The sequence below is a fragment of the Bufo bufo genome, chromosome 6, assembly GCF_905171765.1.
Source record: "Bufo bufo chromosome 6, aBufBuf1.1, whole genome shotgun sequence".
Taxonomy (NCBI): Eukaryota; Metazoa; Chordata; class Amphibia; order Anura; family Bufonidae; genus Bufo; species Bufo bufo.
In genome coordinates, this window is record NC_053394.1 from 254180967 (window position 1) to 254199669 (window position 18703).

General features: G+C 43.4%; 1 protein-coding gene across 1 annotated transcript in view; it reads left to right on the forward strand.

Moving 5' to 3' along the window:
- SLC29A3 (solute carrier family 29 member 3) overlaps nucleotides 1–18166 on the forward strand; it is a 74070-nt gene extending 55904 nt beyond the window's left edge. The window contains exons 5-6 of the mRNA XM_040436383.1: nucleotides 2373–2535; nucleotides 16307–18166. Coding sequence (XP_040292317.1) covers nucleotides 2373–2535; nucleotides 16307–16937 — 794 coding nt within the window. The 3' untranslated portion in view covers nucleotides 16938–18166. The remainder of the gene's footprint in view (nucleotides 1–2372; nucleotides 2536–16306) is intronic.
- Nucleotides 18167–18703: the final 537 nt, after the last annotated feature.

The following is an 18703-nucleotide window of genomic DNA, read 5'->3' on the forward strand; positions in this document are numbered from 1 at the left end:
ATTACAGGCTGGAGCACTATAAAGGGGCATTACATGCTAGAGCACTATAAAGGGGCATTACATGCTGGAGCACTACAAGGAGGGCAGTACAGGCTGGAGCACTACATGGAGGGCAGTACAGGCTAGAGCACTATAAAGGGGCATTACAGGCTGGAGCACTATAAAGGGGCATTACATGCTGTGGCACTACAAGGAGGGCAGTACAGGCTGGAGTGCATTATACATATGGGCTCTATGGGGGGAGTCATTAAAAATACTGGCACTACCTGGGGGCATTATAACTACAGGGGACATTATAAATTCTGGGTGGCACTACAGGGGGCATTATAAATGCTGTGGGCACTATGGGGGGCTTTACAACTATTGGGGCTACTACAGGGGGCATTATAAATGCTGGGGGCATTATAACTACTAGGGCACTTTAGGGGGCCTTATTTCTACTCTGGACACTATGGTGGCATTATTACTATTGGGGGTACAGTGGGTACATAATTATTGGGCACAATAAGAAGGGCATTGCTACTAATGGGGGCACTTTTGGGGAGCATTGATGAAAAACTGAAATGCAAAGTACGTTGGAAAAATTGTATACCGTATATATATTTTTTATTATACGTAGATTAAACTTTATTAGAAAAAAATGGAGAAGCCCTTTTACCTTGGGTTAATGTGAACCTGGCAGGTGATTTCTGCTGCTGACCCTGAAAGCAGAATATGATGGAGAAGCAGAGCTCTGTGATACATAGGTTCATATGATTTGGAGCAGGATTTCTGAATAATAAGAAGTCAGCTTCTCTATCCGGTTGTGCTCTGAGATAGATCAACAGAAATCAACGGTTCACTATAGGATTCTTCAGATGTCATAATATGCCAAAAATGTTTGTTTCAGATGTTCACTTTTCTTAAGCTGCCATGATGCAGAGGGCCATATCATGACTGCTGGACCTAGGATAGATTTTATATCTGATTGGATTTCACCTTCAGGAGCCTTATTCAATTTTTAAATGTTGACTTTTTTGCCCAGCTTTTTTTTTTTCTTTCTTTTTTTATAACCGTATTTTTTCAGGCCCTTGACACTGCCTGTGCCATCCACTAAATGTCTATACTCAAGAGGGATTTGCTCTATTAGTCCAATATGTCAGTATGCAGACTTTTTGTGAACACAGGAGATAACCAGTCTCACAAAAGTCTAGCCAAAAAAGAATCCATGTATTTTAGGCCTTCATTTTCATTTGAGGGGCAGCTGGAGATGTGATGTCTGTTTTCCCATTGCAGACTGGACAGTACAGAAAGGTTTCTGGTGACGCAAGCAGCTCCCCAGATATACAGGCCAAGGCTGGCCATACACCTCAGGCTAGTTTTGCACATGCATCAATGAAATCTGGAATTTGTTTCAGCAGAGAACAGCCTGCCATAATTCTGTGGATCTGGCATAGACGGATGGTGCCGCTTGCCCGCCAGACTCCGTTGACTATAATGGGATGCAGTTGCTGCCCAGTATATATACGGGATTCAGCCAGACAAGAACCGTTGCTTGCAGCAATTTTTGTCCAGCTGGATTCCCGATGCATCTTATTATAGACCATGTGGTCTGGCAGGCACGCGCCACTATCCGGCTATGCCAGATCCGGAGAACGCCAACATTTTGTTCTCTGCCGGAGTCTTTGACCCATGTTTGAATGTAGCCATACATGGCAGCTGACGGCTATTGCTTGTGACTCCATACACATGCAAGCTCAGTTCAGCAGAACATGCATGTGTTCTCAACACTTGGGGGCACGTTGAAATCCATCTGCCACATCCTTCTGCTGGAGAGGTTCAGCCAACAATAATCTAATGGGTATGTCCTGCTGAAAAGGGTTGGTCAATGTATACGTAAATGTATAAAAAGGCTGTAAACCTTAATGTTTCCAATACACGCAAGCATAAGCGATTTTGTACTGTACCCTAACTGTGAAGGTAAAGACCCCCAGCTGCCCTGGTATTAATGATGTAAACCCAGCAAGCTGGAATCCTCTGTGTCCATAGGATACAAGATGGCGGCAGCCAGTTGACCTCTGCCTCCACATAAGCTACATATTCTGGATGGTAACTAGATGCATCCAGCACATGCCCACGTACAGGAGATTCTGCTGCCTATATCTGCGCATGTGCCAGGTGTGTCCAGTTCCCATACAGCGCCTGAGTCGTAGTGAAGAAAGCTAGGAACCAAGTCAAGTGACCACCGCCATCTTACATCCTGTGGATACAGAGGATTCCAATATGCCCTGTTTACATCTTCACCATAGTCTGTTGTTTTATATCTATCACTGTATGAAATAACCAATAAAAAGAACCATACAGGACATTCACCTTTATTTCTTTATTTTCAGGTCAGGCGATGGGAGGAACAATCAGTGCTTTGGCCGCCATTCTGGACCTGTCCTTGGCATCCAATGTTACAGATAGTGCTCTTGCTTATTTCCTTACTGCTGATTTCTTCCTTCTTGTATGCATTGTTGTGTATCTGATCCTTCCCAGGATACAGTATTCCAGGTAAGATTTCAGTATTGTGCCATCCATATTAGTAAAGCATATAATGGTAACAATGACGCAGGGTTCAGGTTTCAACACGTTTTTACCATTTCTGCATTAGAATTGAGGGTTAGATTCCAGATGCTACTCTGATTATACTTCATACAGTAAATGTAGCTGAAGTAGGTAGCAGTTGAGTAAATGTAGAACAGGTAGATAGCAGTACAAAGCATGTAGCAGAAGATGTACCGTAGATGTCAGCAAAACATGTTGGGGGACAGTCTTATGTTTTAGACTCTGATGTCCGTGTCATTTCCAGCTACAAGTAGTAATAGCAAAGCATGTCCTGTTTCTTTAGTCTTTACTGTTTGCAGAACAGTACATGTAGCACAGGTAGAGAGCAGAACAGTACATGTAGCACAGGTAGAGAGCAGTACAGTACATGTAGCACAGGTAGAGAGCAGTACAGTACATGTAGCACAGGTAGAGAGCAGTATAATACATTTAGCACTGGTAGAGAGCAGTACAGTACATGTAGCACAGGTAGAGAGCAGTATAATACATTTAGCACAGAGCAGTACAGTACATGTAGCACAGGTAGAGAGCAGTATAATACATTTAGCACAGAGCAGTACAGTACATGTAGCACAGGTAGAGAGCAGTATAATACATTTAGCACAGAGAGCAGTACAGTACATGTAGCACAGGTAGAGAGCAGTATAATACATTTAGCACAGAGCAGTACAGTACATGTAGCACAGGTAGAGAGCAGTATAATACATTTAGCACAGAGAGCAGTACAGTACATGTAGCACAGGTAGAGAGCAGTATAATACATTTAGCACAGAGAGCAGTACAGTACATGTAGCACAGGTAGAGAGCAGTATAAGACATTTAGCATAGGTAGAGAGCAGTACAGTACATGTAGCACAGGTAGAGAGCAATATAATACATTTAGCACTGGTAGAGAGTAATACATTTAGCACAGGTAGAGAGCAGTACAGTACATGTAGCACAGGTAGAGAGCAGTATAATACATTTAGCACAGGTAGAGAGCAGTACAGTACATGTAGCACAGGTAGAGAGCAGTATAATACATTTAGCACAGAGAGCAGTACAGTACATGTAGCACAGGTAGAGAGCAGTATAATACATTTAGCACAGAGCAGTACAGTACATGTAGCACAGGTAGAGAGCAGTATAATACATTTAGCACAGAGCAGTACAGTACATGTAGCACAGGTAGAGAGCAGTATAATACATTTAGCACAGAGAGCAGTGCAGTACATGTAGCACAGGTAGAGAGCAGTATAATACATTTAGCACAGAGAGCAGTACAGTACATGTAGCACAGGTAGAGAGCAGTATAATACATTTAGCACAGAGCAGTACAGTACATGTAGCACAGGTAGAGAGCAGTATAATACATTTAGCACTGGTAGAGAGCAGCACACTACATGTAGCACAGGTAGAGAGCAGTATAATACATTTAGCACTGGTAGAGAGCAGTACAGTACATGTAGCACAGGTAGAGAGCAGTATAATACATTTAGCACAGAGAGCAGTACAGTACATGTAGCACAGGTAGAGAGCAGTACAGTACATGTAGCACAGGTAGAGAGCAGTATAATACATTTAGCACTGGTAGAGAGCAGTACAGTACATGTAGCACAGGTAGAGAGCAGTATAATACATTTAGCACAGAGCAGTACAGTACATGTAGCACAGGTAGAGAGCAGTATAATACATTTAGCACAGAGAGCAGTACAGTACATGTAGCACAGGTAGAGAGCAGTATAATACATTTAGCACAGAGCAGTACAGTACATGTAGCACAGGTAGAGAGCAGTATAATATATTTAGCACAGAGAGCAGTACAGTACATGTGGCACAGGTAGAGAGCAGTATAATACATTTAGCACAGAGAGCAGTACAGTTCATGTAGCACAGGTAGAAAGCAGTATAATACATTTAGCACAGAGCAGTACAGTACATGTAGCACAGGTAGAGAGCAGTATAATACATTTAGCACTGGTAGAGAGCAGTACAGTACATGTAGCACAGGTAAAGATCAGTATAATACATTTAGCACAGACCAGTACAGTACATGTAGCACAGGTAGAGAGCAGTATAATACATTTAGCACAGACCAGTACAGTACATGTAGCACAGGTAGAGAGCAGTATAATACATTTAGCACAGAGAGCAGTACAGTACATGTAGCACAGGTAGAGAGCAGTATAATACATTTTAGCACAGAGAGCAGTACAGTACATGTAGCACAGGTAGAGGGCAGTTCAGTGCTTGTAGTAGGTCAAGAGCAGTTAGCGCATTTAAGGCTACTTTCACATTAGCGTTTTTTGCAGATCCATAACTCTTCTGTAACCATAATACAACCGCATGCATCCATCATGAACGGATCTGGTTGTATTATGTCTTCTATAGCCATGACGAATCCGTCCTGAACACCATTGAAAGTCAATGGGGGACGGATCAGTTTTCTATTTTGTCAGAGATCTGTCCCCCTTGACTTGGTGTGTCAGGACGGATCACATCGCGGACAGAAAAACGCTGCTTGCAACGTTATTTTGTCCGCGATGGGATCGCAACCAAACGGTACGGAATACATTTTGGTGCACTCCGTTTCGTTTAGTACAGTTTTGTCCCTATTGACAATGAATGGGGACAAAACTGAAGCGTTTTCTTCCGGTATTGAGATCCTATGACTGATCTCAATAGCGGAATTGAAGACGCTAATGTGAAAGTAGCCTAACAAGTAGAGAGCAGTATGGTATATGTGATTTTAAGCTTAGACCTTTTTTTGATTGCACCAGTTTCTGGTATAGGAACATGACTCCTGTTGTGCTTATTTTAAACTTCTATTGAGTTTAGGAGACCACATTTCGGCAGACATTGTGACTAGAGATGAGCGAACTTCTGTTTTAAGTTCGGCGTCTAAAGTTCGGCTTCCGGTTAGCGGAGGATCCCGATATGGATTCCGAATTCCGTTGTGTTCCGTGGTAGCGGAATCAATAATGGCCATGATTGATTCCGCTACCACGGACCACAATGGAATTCGGAATCCATATCGGGATTCTCCGCTAACCGGAAGCCGAACTTTAGATGCCGAACTTAAAACAGAAGTTCGCTCATCTCTAATTGTGACCAGTGATGAGGGCTGGGACCCCATCAGAGAGAGACTAAGCCAGGGCTGTTCAGTCTATGCCTTAGTCATGTATAGCATGGGTAACTAAATAGGACTAAGCATGATGTCTGTCACTAGACTCTGAAAAGCATTATATGATCGCCTCATTACATTAGCATCTTGGTTATCACATGAGATGTGTTCAAGTATCTGACACATCTCAGCACATGACATTCTAAGGGATTGGCCTACAAATGACATTCATCACCTATGCACAGGTATGGTTGCTGAGTGTTTCTGACTGCGGGGACTTTCACAGTCACAAGTTCCCTGAGTGAATGGAGTGGTAGCGTGCATGTAGGACCACAACGAGTGCAGTGGTCACTTCATTCGCACAGAGGGCTCAGACACTCGTTCTCTGGATCAATGGTGTGCTTTGGTGTTTAGAACCAAACCCTAACAATACAGATAACAAGACAACATCACCTAGAGACAGGTAGCCATGCTAGACACAGTGCATACACACATATGGTAAAGTATACCATGGAAGCACCCCATAAACTCACCCAGTGTAGGTCCTACTTCATATAACACTGCTGCCAACTGAATAGTAGGGTTCAGATGACTTTCAGGTTATGTGACTGACGTCATGAACTCTACAGGACACCTCTATGGACTGTACCATTCTATTGTGGGAGACAGCTCTACTTCACGAGCATAAGAGATGTATGTGAGCAGTGTTTTAAAGTTATATGTTGTACATCACATACTCTTCCTTGTGTGATCAAATATAAAAGAAATACAATGCAGAATTTTCTTTCATTCACTGTTTTGTGCCATGTAGCTAGAATTTCTGGATTTAGTCATAAATAACAGAAAACCACAGACCGAAACTTGAGAGTTTCGGCTTAGATGACTTATGACATATGAAAGAGAAGTATAATTCTCAGACAAGAACAAGAGTCTTGTCAGGCACATGACTAAGGATTGTTTCTCAATACACAGCACTACATGCCACGAGTGAAGTACAACTTCAGCAAAAAAGAAAGAAGATGTTATGTTTGTGGTCATCACACCATGACCCAGATAAAATAATGCAGCCTCCTTTATATTGGATATGCATGACCACCTTGTGATGCTAGTAAAAAGTCCTTGAGCAATCATATCTTCTAGAATTACATATACAGTCAGGTCCATAAATATTGGGACATCGACACCAGAGGTCGCAATAACGCCTGTACAAGCGTCATAGACTCCTGTTCAGGCCATTTTACTCCCTGGAAAAAGTCTAAGGCGTACCGATACGCCTTCGACTTTTCCCTGCCATTCATAAGTGTAGTGAATGCTGTGAACGGCGCAGGATGCGCAGCGATGCTGCTGCTGCCTGAGACAACCAATAACAAGGCTCCTTACAGTAAGGAGCTTTGTTATTGGTCAGTTTGAGCGGGCTGCCGGAGCTTAGGACACACCGCTCTGAAGAGGGAGGAAGGAGGCGCGTGATCCTTACTGGCGGGGTAAGTGGTGGTCTGAGCGCCTTGTTTTTACCCTATAGTGATGAGTATGAAGTGCTCAGCCGAGCGCTCCTCCCTGCTGAGCGCGGTAGTGAAGACGGCCTCAATAGAAGGTCTAGGAGACCGTCTTCACTACCGCAGTCAGCAGTGAGGACAAGTGGCTGAGCGCTTCAGACTCCTGCTTATAGAAGTCAGCGGGTCCCAGCGCTGGACACGCCAACAGGAGACCTCCATAACGACAGACCTGTCACCCGTAGACCTCTGTCGCCTGTCAGCTTTCTTATGAATCCATCAAGGATTCTTTGCAGCATGTTCCATCAGATGCTTATAAGGATTTCTTCTGTAATGCGGTGCTGCATGTGGCCATTTACAGCCTCCAGGACATAGTCCCTCTGCCAAGCACATGAAGTACTTCACTGTAAAACTGTATAATCCAATAACCACAGCGGTGGTGGCTTTTTTTGTGGAATTAGATAGGGCAATGGGTCATGGAAGACAAACTCCCCTTTATAGCAAGATCAAGCATAACACAAAATGACAGCCTCTAGATCAGGGATAAGCAACCTCCGGCACAGAAACAGCAGCAAAAATTAAAGGGATTGTCCCAAGATCAACACTATTTACCTATCCATACTTGACCCAGAGAACACTAGAACATGGTAACCAAGGTGGGACCCCCAGCAATCATGTACTTGAAGGGGACATGTCTGTTTTAGTAACGACTTGCATTTCCCATGCAATAACAATTCTGGGGAGTCAATTCTTGTGACTCTATATTGTACCATTACTCTATTATTCCTACTAGAACTTATGAACTAATTGCTAGTAGTCTGCAATAAAGATCCAGCTGGATGTTACCAGTTGACAGCACTGATTGAATAATATCAGGCTGTGCGGTGACACCCCATCTGGACCTTCACTGCAAACTACCAGCAAGTCATTCATAACTAATAGCAGGAAAACAGAGGAATGGTGCAACATAAAGTCATAAGAATAGATCCTCCAGGATTGTTATTACATGTGGGGGTGCAAGTAGTTACCAAAACAGACAAATCAGGAGAGGTGAGAGGTCCTTTTTTAACGACAGGTGATAAATATCTATCTTAGGAAAAACCCTTTAAACCTCATAAAATCACTGCAACAGTGACCTCAGTGGTGCCGACACCCTCAGAGCAACAGGGACCTCAGTGGTGCCGACCCCCTCAGAGCAACAGGGACCTCAGCTAAATGTATAATGGTCTAAATTTGCCATTTATGCATGGAAGACAGTTCTAGAGTACTAGTAATGGTTTTCATGCATAAATAGCAACCCCTTAATGTTATGTAGGCCTTCGTATTAACCATTTGAATTACTGTAACTTTCGTACTCCTCATCGGCTGAAAATACTCCTCAAAAATGGTAAGAGGAGTATTTTTACTGTTCCAGAAAAAATGTAGCGCGACCTCTGATCGACACAATGGATTTGAAATCGAACGAACATGATGTGCTTTAACTGCAGACTGTCAGCTTTAATTTGAGGGTATTTACATCCAAATCAGGTGAACGGTGTAAGAATTACAACAGTTTGCATATGTGCCTCCCACTTGTTAAGTGACCAAAAGTAATGGGACAGAATAATAATCATAAATAAAACATTCACTTTTTAATACTTGGTTGAAAATCCTTTGCAGTCAATTACAGCCTGAAGTCTGGAACGCATAGACATCACCAGACGCTGGGTTTCATCCCTGGTGATGCTCTGCCAGGCCTCTACTGCAACTATCTTCAGTTCCTGCTTGTTCTTGGGGCATTTTCCCTTCAGTTTTGTCTTCAGCAAGTGAATGCATGCTCAATCGGATTCAGGTCAGGTGATTGACTTGGCCATTGCACTTCTTTCCCTTAAAAATCTCTTTGGTTGCTTTTGCAGTATGCTTTGGGTCATTGTCCATCTGCACTATGAAGCGCCGTCCAATGAGTTCTGAAGCATTTGTATGAATATGAGCAGATAATATTGCCCGAAACAGTTCAGAATTCATCCTGCTGCTTTTGTCAGCAGTCACATCATCAATAAATACAAGAGAACCAGTTCTATTGGCAGCCATACATGCCCACGCCATCACACTACCACCACCATGCTTCACTGATGAGGTGGTATGCTTAGGATCATGAGCAGTTCCTTTCCTTCTCCATACTCTTCTCTTCCCATCACTCTGGTATAAGTTGATCTTGGTCCCATCTGTCCATAGGATGTTGTTCCAGAACTGTGAAGGCTCTTTTAGATGTCGTTTGGCAAACTCTAATCTGGCCTTCCTGTTTTTGAGGCTCACCAATGGTTTACATCTTGTGGTGAACCCTCTGTATTCACTCTGGTGAAGTCTTCTCTTGATTGTTGACTTTGACACACATACACCTACCTCCTGGAGAGTGTTCTTGATCTGGCCAACTGTTGTGAAGGGTGTTTTCTTCACCAGGGAAATAATTCTTCGGTCATCCACCACAGTTGTTTGCCGTGGTCTTCCGGGTCTTTTGGTGTTGCTGAGCTCACCGGTGCATTCCAAACAGTTGTTTTGGCCACACCTAATGTTTTTGCTATCTCTCTGGTGGGTTTGTTTTTTGTTTTTTCAGCCTAATGATGGCTTGCTTCACTGATAGTGACAGCTCTTTGGATCTCATCTTGAGAGTTGACAGCAACAGATTCCAAATGCAAATAGCACACTTGAAATGAACTCTGGACATTTTATGCCTCATTCACATGTCAGTGTTTTGGTCAGTAATTTCCATCAGTGATTGTGAGCCAGAACCGGGTGCGGCTCTAAACATAGAACAGGAGCAGATCTTTCCCTTATTCCTCATGTCTGTGGAGGCTCCAATCCTCGTTTTGGCTCACAATCACTGATGGAAATCACTGACCAAAACACTGACGTGTAAATGAGGCATTATCTGCTCATTGTAATTGGGATAATGAGGGAATAACACACACCTGGCCATGGAACAGCTGAGAAGCCAATTGTCCCATTACTTTTGGTCCCTTAACAAGTGGGAGGCACATGTGCAAACTATCTTAATTCCTACACTGTTCACCTGATTTGGATGTAAATACCCTCAAATTAAAGCTGACGGTCTGCAGTTAAAGCACATCTAGTTTGTTTCATTTCAAATCCATTGTGGTGGTGTATAGAGCCAGAAAGGTTAGAATTGCGTTGATGTCCCAATATTTATGGACCTGACTGTACATTTGCAATTTGATGATTATACATAGAGATTTCCCAGTTTTTAAATGTGTTTTTTTTTTTTTTAATACCCCTCCCCCTACTAGGACCTCTCAAGGAAAGCATACTTACCTGCTTCTGATCACTTAGTTCCGGCTCCTTGGGTCTAAAACAGTTTTAACAATGCATCGGTCCCTGCATGTAAACTTCCGGTATGGATAGGGTGATATGTGGCGCTGCAGTCAAAGACTGTCTATAGACTGTCCTAGGAGGCAGCAGTGATTTGCCATTTGGGGACACATCTCTGCTGCCCACTCTAGGTGTTTACATGCTTGGACCGAAGCACAGTGAAGACAGGTGGACCCAGGGGTGGACTGGCCATAGATCCTACATGGAAATTTCTTAGTGGGCTTACGCCCATGGGACTGCCCAAGCCCTCCTCATGGCTGCTGGCCAGGTAAATAGCAATCTGATGCTCTAAGCATTAATTAATGTAGGAGCATCAGGTACTTATGCACCTGACCAACTGCCACAGGTGACCTTCATGAGTCATACAGTGGAATACTGTGGCGATGGTGACAGTATTTTGTGCAGCACTACGGTATTGCTGGCCATGCCTACATCTCGTGTCCCTGCCTACCTATGCTGGCCCTATAGGATTGTATTGTCCCACCTTCTGTCAATTTGGTTCCATTACAACATGGGGCCACTTTTAAGCTTTTTTCCAGGGCTACTTTAAGCTCCCAGTCCATCCCATGGGGGGGTATTTAAAACCTATATGAAGTTGGACATCCCCTTTAAGATTGAGCGGCTGAATTCAGGAGCTTCCTGAGCAAGAACCATTCTTTGCAGAGTCTCTCCTGACTGGCTCAGTGAAGGAGGCCCCCGACTACAATGACTTTATAGGGGCTGTCTTGGTTAGGTAACCGCTTTAGCTAGTAGGTGCAATTTCACCTATTATCTCGACCTCCAAGGTGTCAGCAAGGATGTTCTTCGAGTTTCTTAGGAGTTCACATCCTTGTCGGGCCTCCGTTGCTGATTACATCACAGTTGAATAGTACTATTTTTATTTTTTTTCCTGGCAAAATGACAAGGCTGGTCGGACTCCATTGTATGGAACTGCACCATGGTTTCCATTTGATGTGAACAGAGCCTAATGGTTCTGGTAACAGGTTCTCTTTTGTGTTGGTAAGGGTCTATTAACACGCACACTATGGACTGTATTTTTACAGGATCCATGATGAATATGACAGATCTGTTTTGCAGACCTTTAGTGGGTCTGTCATTTTTTTTTAACCAGCTATAACCTATCTAATAAAACCATGACATAGGTCCTATGAGCAGCTTGCCTTCCATCTCCTGGAGATCTTCTACTAGTGTTGTTTTACTTGCTTTCTCTCACATCTCCAGTATTAAGAAGGAGGTGTGCGTTTTGCATGTAAAAATGTATAGTCCCAATAGTATACTTTTCATGGAACGGCTTGGCAGTCTTTCAGGCATGCAGGAATTAGATGAATTTCAAGAAAATATTCACATTATGAAATTCCCACTCATCTAGATTTTTTTTATTAAAGGAAACTCCCTTATTTGAGTCATTCTATTAAATTATTATGGGGTATACTGCAGTTCAGCTTGTTGTCAGTAGGTGGCATTGTACTGCTTCCCTTCTGAAAATGTGAAATTCAACGAAATTCAAGCTCATTGTTGCTTGCAGTTTTAGGCCAGGTTCACGCGTGGTGTCTGGCTGCAGTATGTTGTGGCATGATGATTATCTTCTGAGCCCTCCTAATTGTTAATCATGTATTATAGACTTCGTATATGCAATTCTCAATAATGAGGCTGAATTCACACATGGCAGGCGCCATGTGATTTAAAATGGCACTATCATACAGTTTTACCAAAAATTGGCACACCTTTAAAATTTGTTGGTAACTCCTTAAAGGGGTTGTCTGGAAATGCCTAAATTTTAAATTATGCAGGTAGCCTGCCTCTTCTTTTGAAAAATTTTATATTTACCTGCTCCTAACTTCCAGTCCTCGAATCGTTTACTTCCTCCCTGCCACGGTCACGTGCTGTGTTGCAACCAGCTCCTGGCTTCAGCAGTGACGTTTCTCCTGTGGACATGTCAGTGCTGAAGCTAAGTCATTGGCTGCAGCAAACCAGGTGACTATGCCTGGGAGGAAGTAAACGAGCCGCGGACCGGAGGATGATCAAACTTAGATATTCCTGGACAATTAAAATTTTGGGCTTTTTCATTGGGGAATGGAAAAACTGTTCAAATGTTTTACATTTTGTGCCGTTTACAATGTGGCACATATAAGGCGTTAACATTATTCTTTAGTTCAGAACATTTACGTGTAATAAATTTACATAGTAACATAGGGGTAATTTATTAAGCTGAAATACGCTAGTTGCGCCACAATCTGTGACTTCTCCCCGCTCACTCCAGGCCTACAAAAGGGAGCGGACAGCAGGCTCGTCTCATTACCACTTTCTACATCTGTTTTAGGCATAGAAAAGGGTTTAAATGTCAGTCAGCTAAGAAGCTGTCTTACATATAGAACTCGCAGAGGATCCGCCGAAGTTATAAAGAGGCCGACGCCTCTACATAACTTCAGCGGATCCTCCACCAGCTTAGGGCTTCAATAAGACCGCCGTCTAAAACGCCGGTCTTAATAAATGTGCCCCAAAGTTTATAAGGCTAAAAAAAGACATCTGTCCATCCAGTTCAGCCTGTTATGCTGCAAGTTAATCCAGAGGAAGGCAGAAAAAACTCTTTGAGGATAGAAGCCAATTTTCTGCATTTTAAGGGGAAAAAACTCCTTCCCGATGGCAATCGGAACAACTCCAGGAAATTTGTATTTTTCTGTTTAAAGGGTTTCTATCACTTCGTATGACATAATTAACTGTCAGACACTAGCGATCCGCTAGTGTCTGCTCTGGCAAACCATCCTAATATAGCAGCTTTTGGGGCAGCCGTTTTGCTAAAGAAAAAACTTTTATAAATATGCTAATGAGCCTCTAGGTGCTATGTGGGCGTCATTAGCACCTAGAGGCTCCGTCTACCTTCATACACAGCCACCGCCCAGCGCGTCCCTCCAGCCCGCTCATCTCCTGCTGAATGCGATCCTCCGTGTGACGCAGCGGACGAATTCTCGCGCATGCGCCGTGCGCGGCTGTATTCGGCGCATGCGCAGTGAATGTCTGACTGCTTCCCTGCTCAGACATCTCCACTGCGCCTGCGCCGATGACGTCATAGTGCTCCAAGGAACAGGCGCAGTGGAGATGTCTGAGCAGGGAAGCGGTCAGACATTCACTGCGCATGCGCCGAATACAGCCGCGCACGGCGCATGCGCGAGAATTTGTCCGCTGCGTCACACGGAGGATCGCATTCAGCAGGAGATGGGCGGGCTGGAGGGACGCGCTGGGCGGTGGCTGTGTATGAAGGTAGACGGAGCCTCTAGGTGCTAATGACGCCCACATAGCACCTAGAGGCTCATTAGCATATTTATAAAAGTTATTTTTTTTAGCAAAACGGCTGCCCCAAAAGCTGCTATATTAGGATGGTTGGCCAGAGCAGACACTAGCGGATCGCTAGTGTCTGACAGCTAATTATGTCATACGAAGTGATAGAAACCCTTTAACCGCTTTTGCACAATAAAAACAATTAAAAACAATTAGTTTTTGTCTTGCCATATTCTAAGAGCCACATTTTTTATGTTTCCGTCCACAGAGATGTGGAAAGACTTTTTATTGGGAGAGCTGTAGTTTTTGCTGGTACCATTTTGGGGTATATACGTCCTTTTTCCAAAGTTAACTCCAGTCCCGGCCATAAAAGTAGTGTGTGAGCTGTAATTTAGAGCTGCTGATGGCTCAGCTATGCTAATTCTTTACTTCACCCGCCAATGATGTATATGTATATACATCATGGGGTGGGAAGAGGTTAACAGCCATGGGCTGTGTACGTGTGAAAATCGACTGGCACTGTCTGTTTAAAAACCACACTGTTTGAGCATAAAATCATTCATATAATGCCCACTATTTGTGGACCTGGTCGGTACTCTTCTTACCGGTGACTGAATGTGTGAATTAATTTCTGGTCCTCAGCTGTATCATGACAGACACAGCTGAGGACCAGAAGGGAGTGGATAACTCACAAATGTAAGAAGATTGCCTTTATTATAATTACAACATCATGTTCCGAACAAGCCAGAGAATAAACATTTTTGTATGAATGCTTCTTTAAAGGGGTTAGGCAGGGGTTTTATATTGATGACCAATCCTGAGGATGGGTCATCAATATCTGAGCGGCAGGGGTCCGACTTCCAGCACCCACACCAATCAGCTGTTTGAAAAGGAGTACTTTTAATTACACTGCACTTTCTAGACGATGGGCAGTGTACTGAAGGGAAGGCGACACTCACATGAACCATCACCTCCTCTTCAAACAGATGATAAGCAAGGGTTTCGGACCCCTGCCAATCAGATATTGATGACCTATCCTGATGATATGTCATCAATATATACAGCCTGCACAACCCCTTTAAGATTTAGGGTCTTATGTTTCTAAGGTACATTGTTATGCTTTCATATAACCTTTTACCATCAGTGATGGTCAGTTCGCAGAGTTCGCCAGCGAACACATGCGGGCTGCCATCTTTAGTAAGGTAGACTCACCCGTCCGGCAATGCACAGGTACGCCTGTGCCTGTGCCGGGAGCTGGTCTGAAATCAAATGCAGTCACCAGGAGCAGGCAGTTCCGAGAACAGCCCGATGAAGGCCCCCGGTGACTGCATTTGATTTCAGACCGGCTCCCGGCACAGGAACAGGTAAGGGCTTACCTGTGCATCGCCGGACGGGTGAGTCTACCTTACTAAAGATGGCAGCCAGCATGTGTTCGCTGGCGAACACTGCGAACTGACCATCACTATTTTTCCATACAGGCAGATCATGTAGCACCCTATGGGCGGTTTCACATTATTTTTTTTTAGCAAAAAATTGCCATAGCCAGATGTAACATTGCTGTGCTGTGTTTTTTGTATCATCATTTTAAAGGGAACCTGTCATCAACTTTATGCTGACTGTACTGAGGGCAGTATAAAGTAGTGACAGAAATGCTGATTTTAGCGGTGTGTTACTCATCAGCTAAAAGTAAGTGGTTGCCGAGAACCAGCATCATAATTATTGAAGCCCAGGCCTTGAAAAGAGTCAAATCTACCTGAGAAGAGTCATGGTTATACATAATCTCCTGCACTCACCCATCTGCTGATGGTTGGCAGTTCTCTCCTAGAGAGAAAGGGAGAAAACTAAGTAGAAGCCTGTCAATCATCATCAGCAGGTGGGCAGGAGAGCAGGAATTCATGAATAACCATGACTCTTCTCAGGTGGCCATGACTCTTTTCCAGGCCCAGTCTGCCATGATTGTGATGTTGGTTCTTGGCAACCACTTACTTTTAGCTCATGAGTGACACACCCTTGAAATCAGCATTTCTGTCACTAATTTATGCTGCCCTCAGTACGTTCAGCATAAAGTTGATGACAGGTTCCCTTTAAGACAGTTTCCATGATGTTTTTTGTTTTTAAATCTCAACATGCTCTGTGGCATTTTATTTTTGGGAATTTTTACTTCTCTATAGGAAAAAAAAATTCTGAAGAAAACATTGTTAAAACTTTGACTAAAAAGTGCTTGTAAAGATGCACGTTTCTTGGCATTTTTTACAAGCCGAACCTTCTCCCCACCCTCAAAAAATAATGGGTATGAAAGCAATCTACATAACAATGATATATACAATGTTTTCTGTAGACTACCTGCCCTTATTATTTGTGTTGCCCAGATAAATAAAAATAAATAGGCAGTTGAATTTTTTTGGCAGACTGTTTACAGATGCGTGCTTCTGCTATGCCTGTACACCTCGTATATGAGTATCTCTTTTGTATTTCTTTGAAGCTATTACTTGAATAGAAATGAAGAGGGACCAGACCTTTCTGAAGCTGAAGATGCCGAGGAGACCGTCATAACTTTGTCAAAGACAAACTCTCCTCCAATATTTCCTATTCTGAAGAAAGTCAAAGTGCTGGCCGCCTGCTTGTTTTACACATTTTTTATTAGTATCATCATTTTCCCGACCATCTCTGCTGGCATTGAGTCTGTGGAGAAGCATTCAGGTAGTGTCTGGACCAATAAGTATTTCACTCCCTTGACATGTTTCCTGGTATATAACTTTGCTGACTGGAGTGGACGGCAGATCACCACATGGATACAGAGCCCAGGGCCCGACAGCAAGATCCTTCCAACGCTGGTTTTCCTCCGAACCTTTTTTATCCCCCTCTTTATGTTCTGTAATTACCAGCCCAGAAAACATATATACCAAGTATTCTTCCAGAGTGATGTCTATCCAGTCATTTTTATCACTCTAATGGGATTTAGCAATGGTTACTTGGGGACACTCTCCATGGTGTATGGTCCTAAGGTGGTCCCCAAGGATTTAAGCGAGGGCACTGCAATAGTAATGTCTTTCTTCCTAGGATTGGGGTTAGCAATAGGATCTGCTTTCTCCTCACTCGTTCACTTAATTTGATGTTTAATGGACAAGAATTGAATTACTTTATTAGAGACTGTTGTTTTTATCTAGAGATTTTGAAATGGGTCCAAAGGTTTTGATCAATGGGGTCTGAGTGCTGAGACCTCCACCAGTCAAAACTATCTAAAATGTTCTCAAAGTTCCTTGACAGGGCAGCATAGTATGGAGCTAGGTCCATTCTCTTAGACCAAATTGCTCAAAAATAGTATAATTTGGCTTCAAGGAACTAGCACAGAATACAGTGGACTCATAATTATAGACAGTTGACTGTATTAATTAGGGGAGCTCTTTCCTCCACCTATCCCTGCCTCCTCTTGTTACTGTTTCTAGTGATTAATGGGCTGCTATGTATTAATGTACAGTATAGAAGGCAGCCAGTCTGGGGTAGACGGCGGTTAGCTCTCCTCATGAATACAGAGGACTCATAACTAGGAGTCCACTGCATTATTTGATAGCTGCTATAAGAATAGGAAGTTGAACTTGTCCCCATACTAGTCTATCTTTAAACAGGGTACTATAATCTCATGAAAGATCTACTTTAAACTTAGTTTTTGCAAGGTACTATTGTATTTCTTTCACACATAGCTATACTTCCTCTGAAATGTATATAATTTTTATTTAAAAAGTTTGTCTTAGACTTTAACAAATTGTAAAGGGTTGTGCCAAGATTTGAAGTTATCCACAGGATAGGGGGTAACTAACTGTTCAGTGGGGGCCTGACAGCTGGGACCTCCACTGACCCAGAGAACAGGGGCCCCACTCCATCATGCTGATGGTCAAGCATGCATCCTGACGCTCCAGTCATTCTCTGTGGGACTGCTGGAAATGGCTGAGTGCTGTACTTGCTATCTCCGGCAGTATACCATAGAGAATAAATGGAGCTGCAGCATGCATGCTCATCCTGCTGATGCTCTGATGGTCTCTGCTGATCTTTGTTTATTTTCTTATATCGATAATGTGCCGTACACCCACATGACTGCTGCAGCCAATCTCTGGACCCACTGATGATGCTAGCATCTACAACACCCGTCCACTGATTGGCAGCAGCGGTCATGTTGACATATGGCCACCATTGCTGTAGGAATATAAACATAGACCATCAGGGGCCAAAAGAGCTTTAGCAATGGAGCAGCAGGGGATTAGAGATAAGTATTTTCCTTACTACTACTGTGGGTTGTTTGATGCTGGCCAGTCAATATATTCTTGATTATTGATTTTACTCACTAAGGCTACTTTCACACCTGCGTCTGGTGTCTGTACAGAAGGATCCGCTCCTATAATGCAAACGCTTGCATCCGTTCAGAACGGATCCGTCTGCATAACTTTTTTTCAGATCTGATTTTTCACTTCGTGAAAACTCAGATATTCTAACACAGAGGTGTTCCCATGGTGATTGGGACGCTTCAAGTTAGAATATACTAAAAGAACTGTGTACATGACTGCCCCCCCTCCCTCCCACCCTCCCCTGTATTTAACTTATTGGTGGCCAGTGCGGCTGCCCCCCCCCCTATTTTTAACTCATTGGTGGCCAGTGCGGCTGGCCCCCCTAATTAAAATGACCAACATCCCCCCCCATCATTGGTGGCAGCGGAGAGTTCCGATCAGAGTCCCAGTTTAATCGCTGGGACTCCGATTGGTAACCATGGCAACCAGGACGCTACTGCATTCCTGGCTGCCATGGTTACTTAGCAATTTTAGAAGCATTATACTTACCTGCGATGTCTGTGAACGGCCGGGCGCTCCTTCTACTGGTAAGTGAAAGG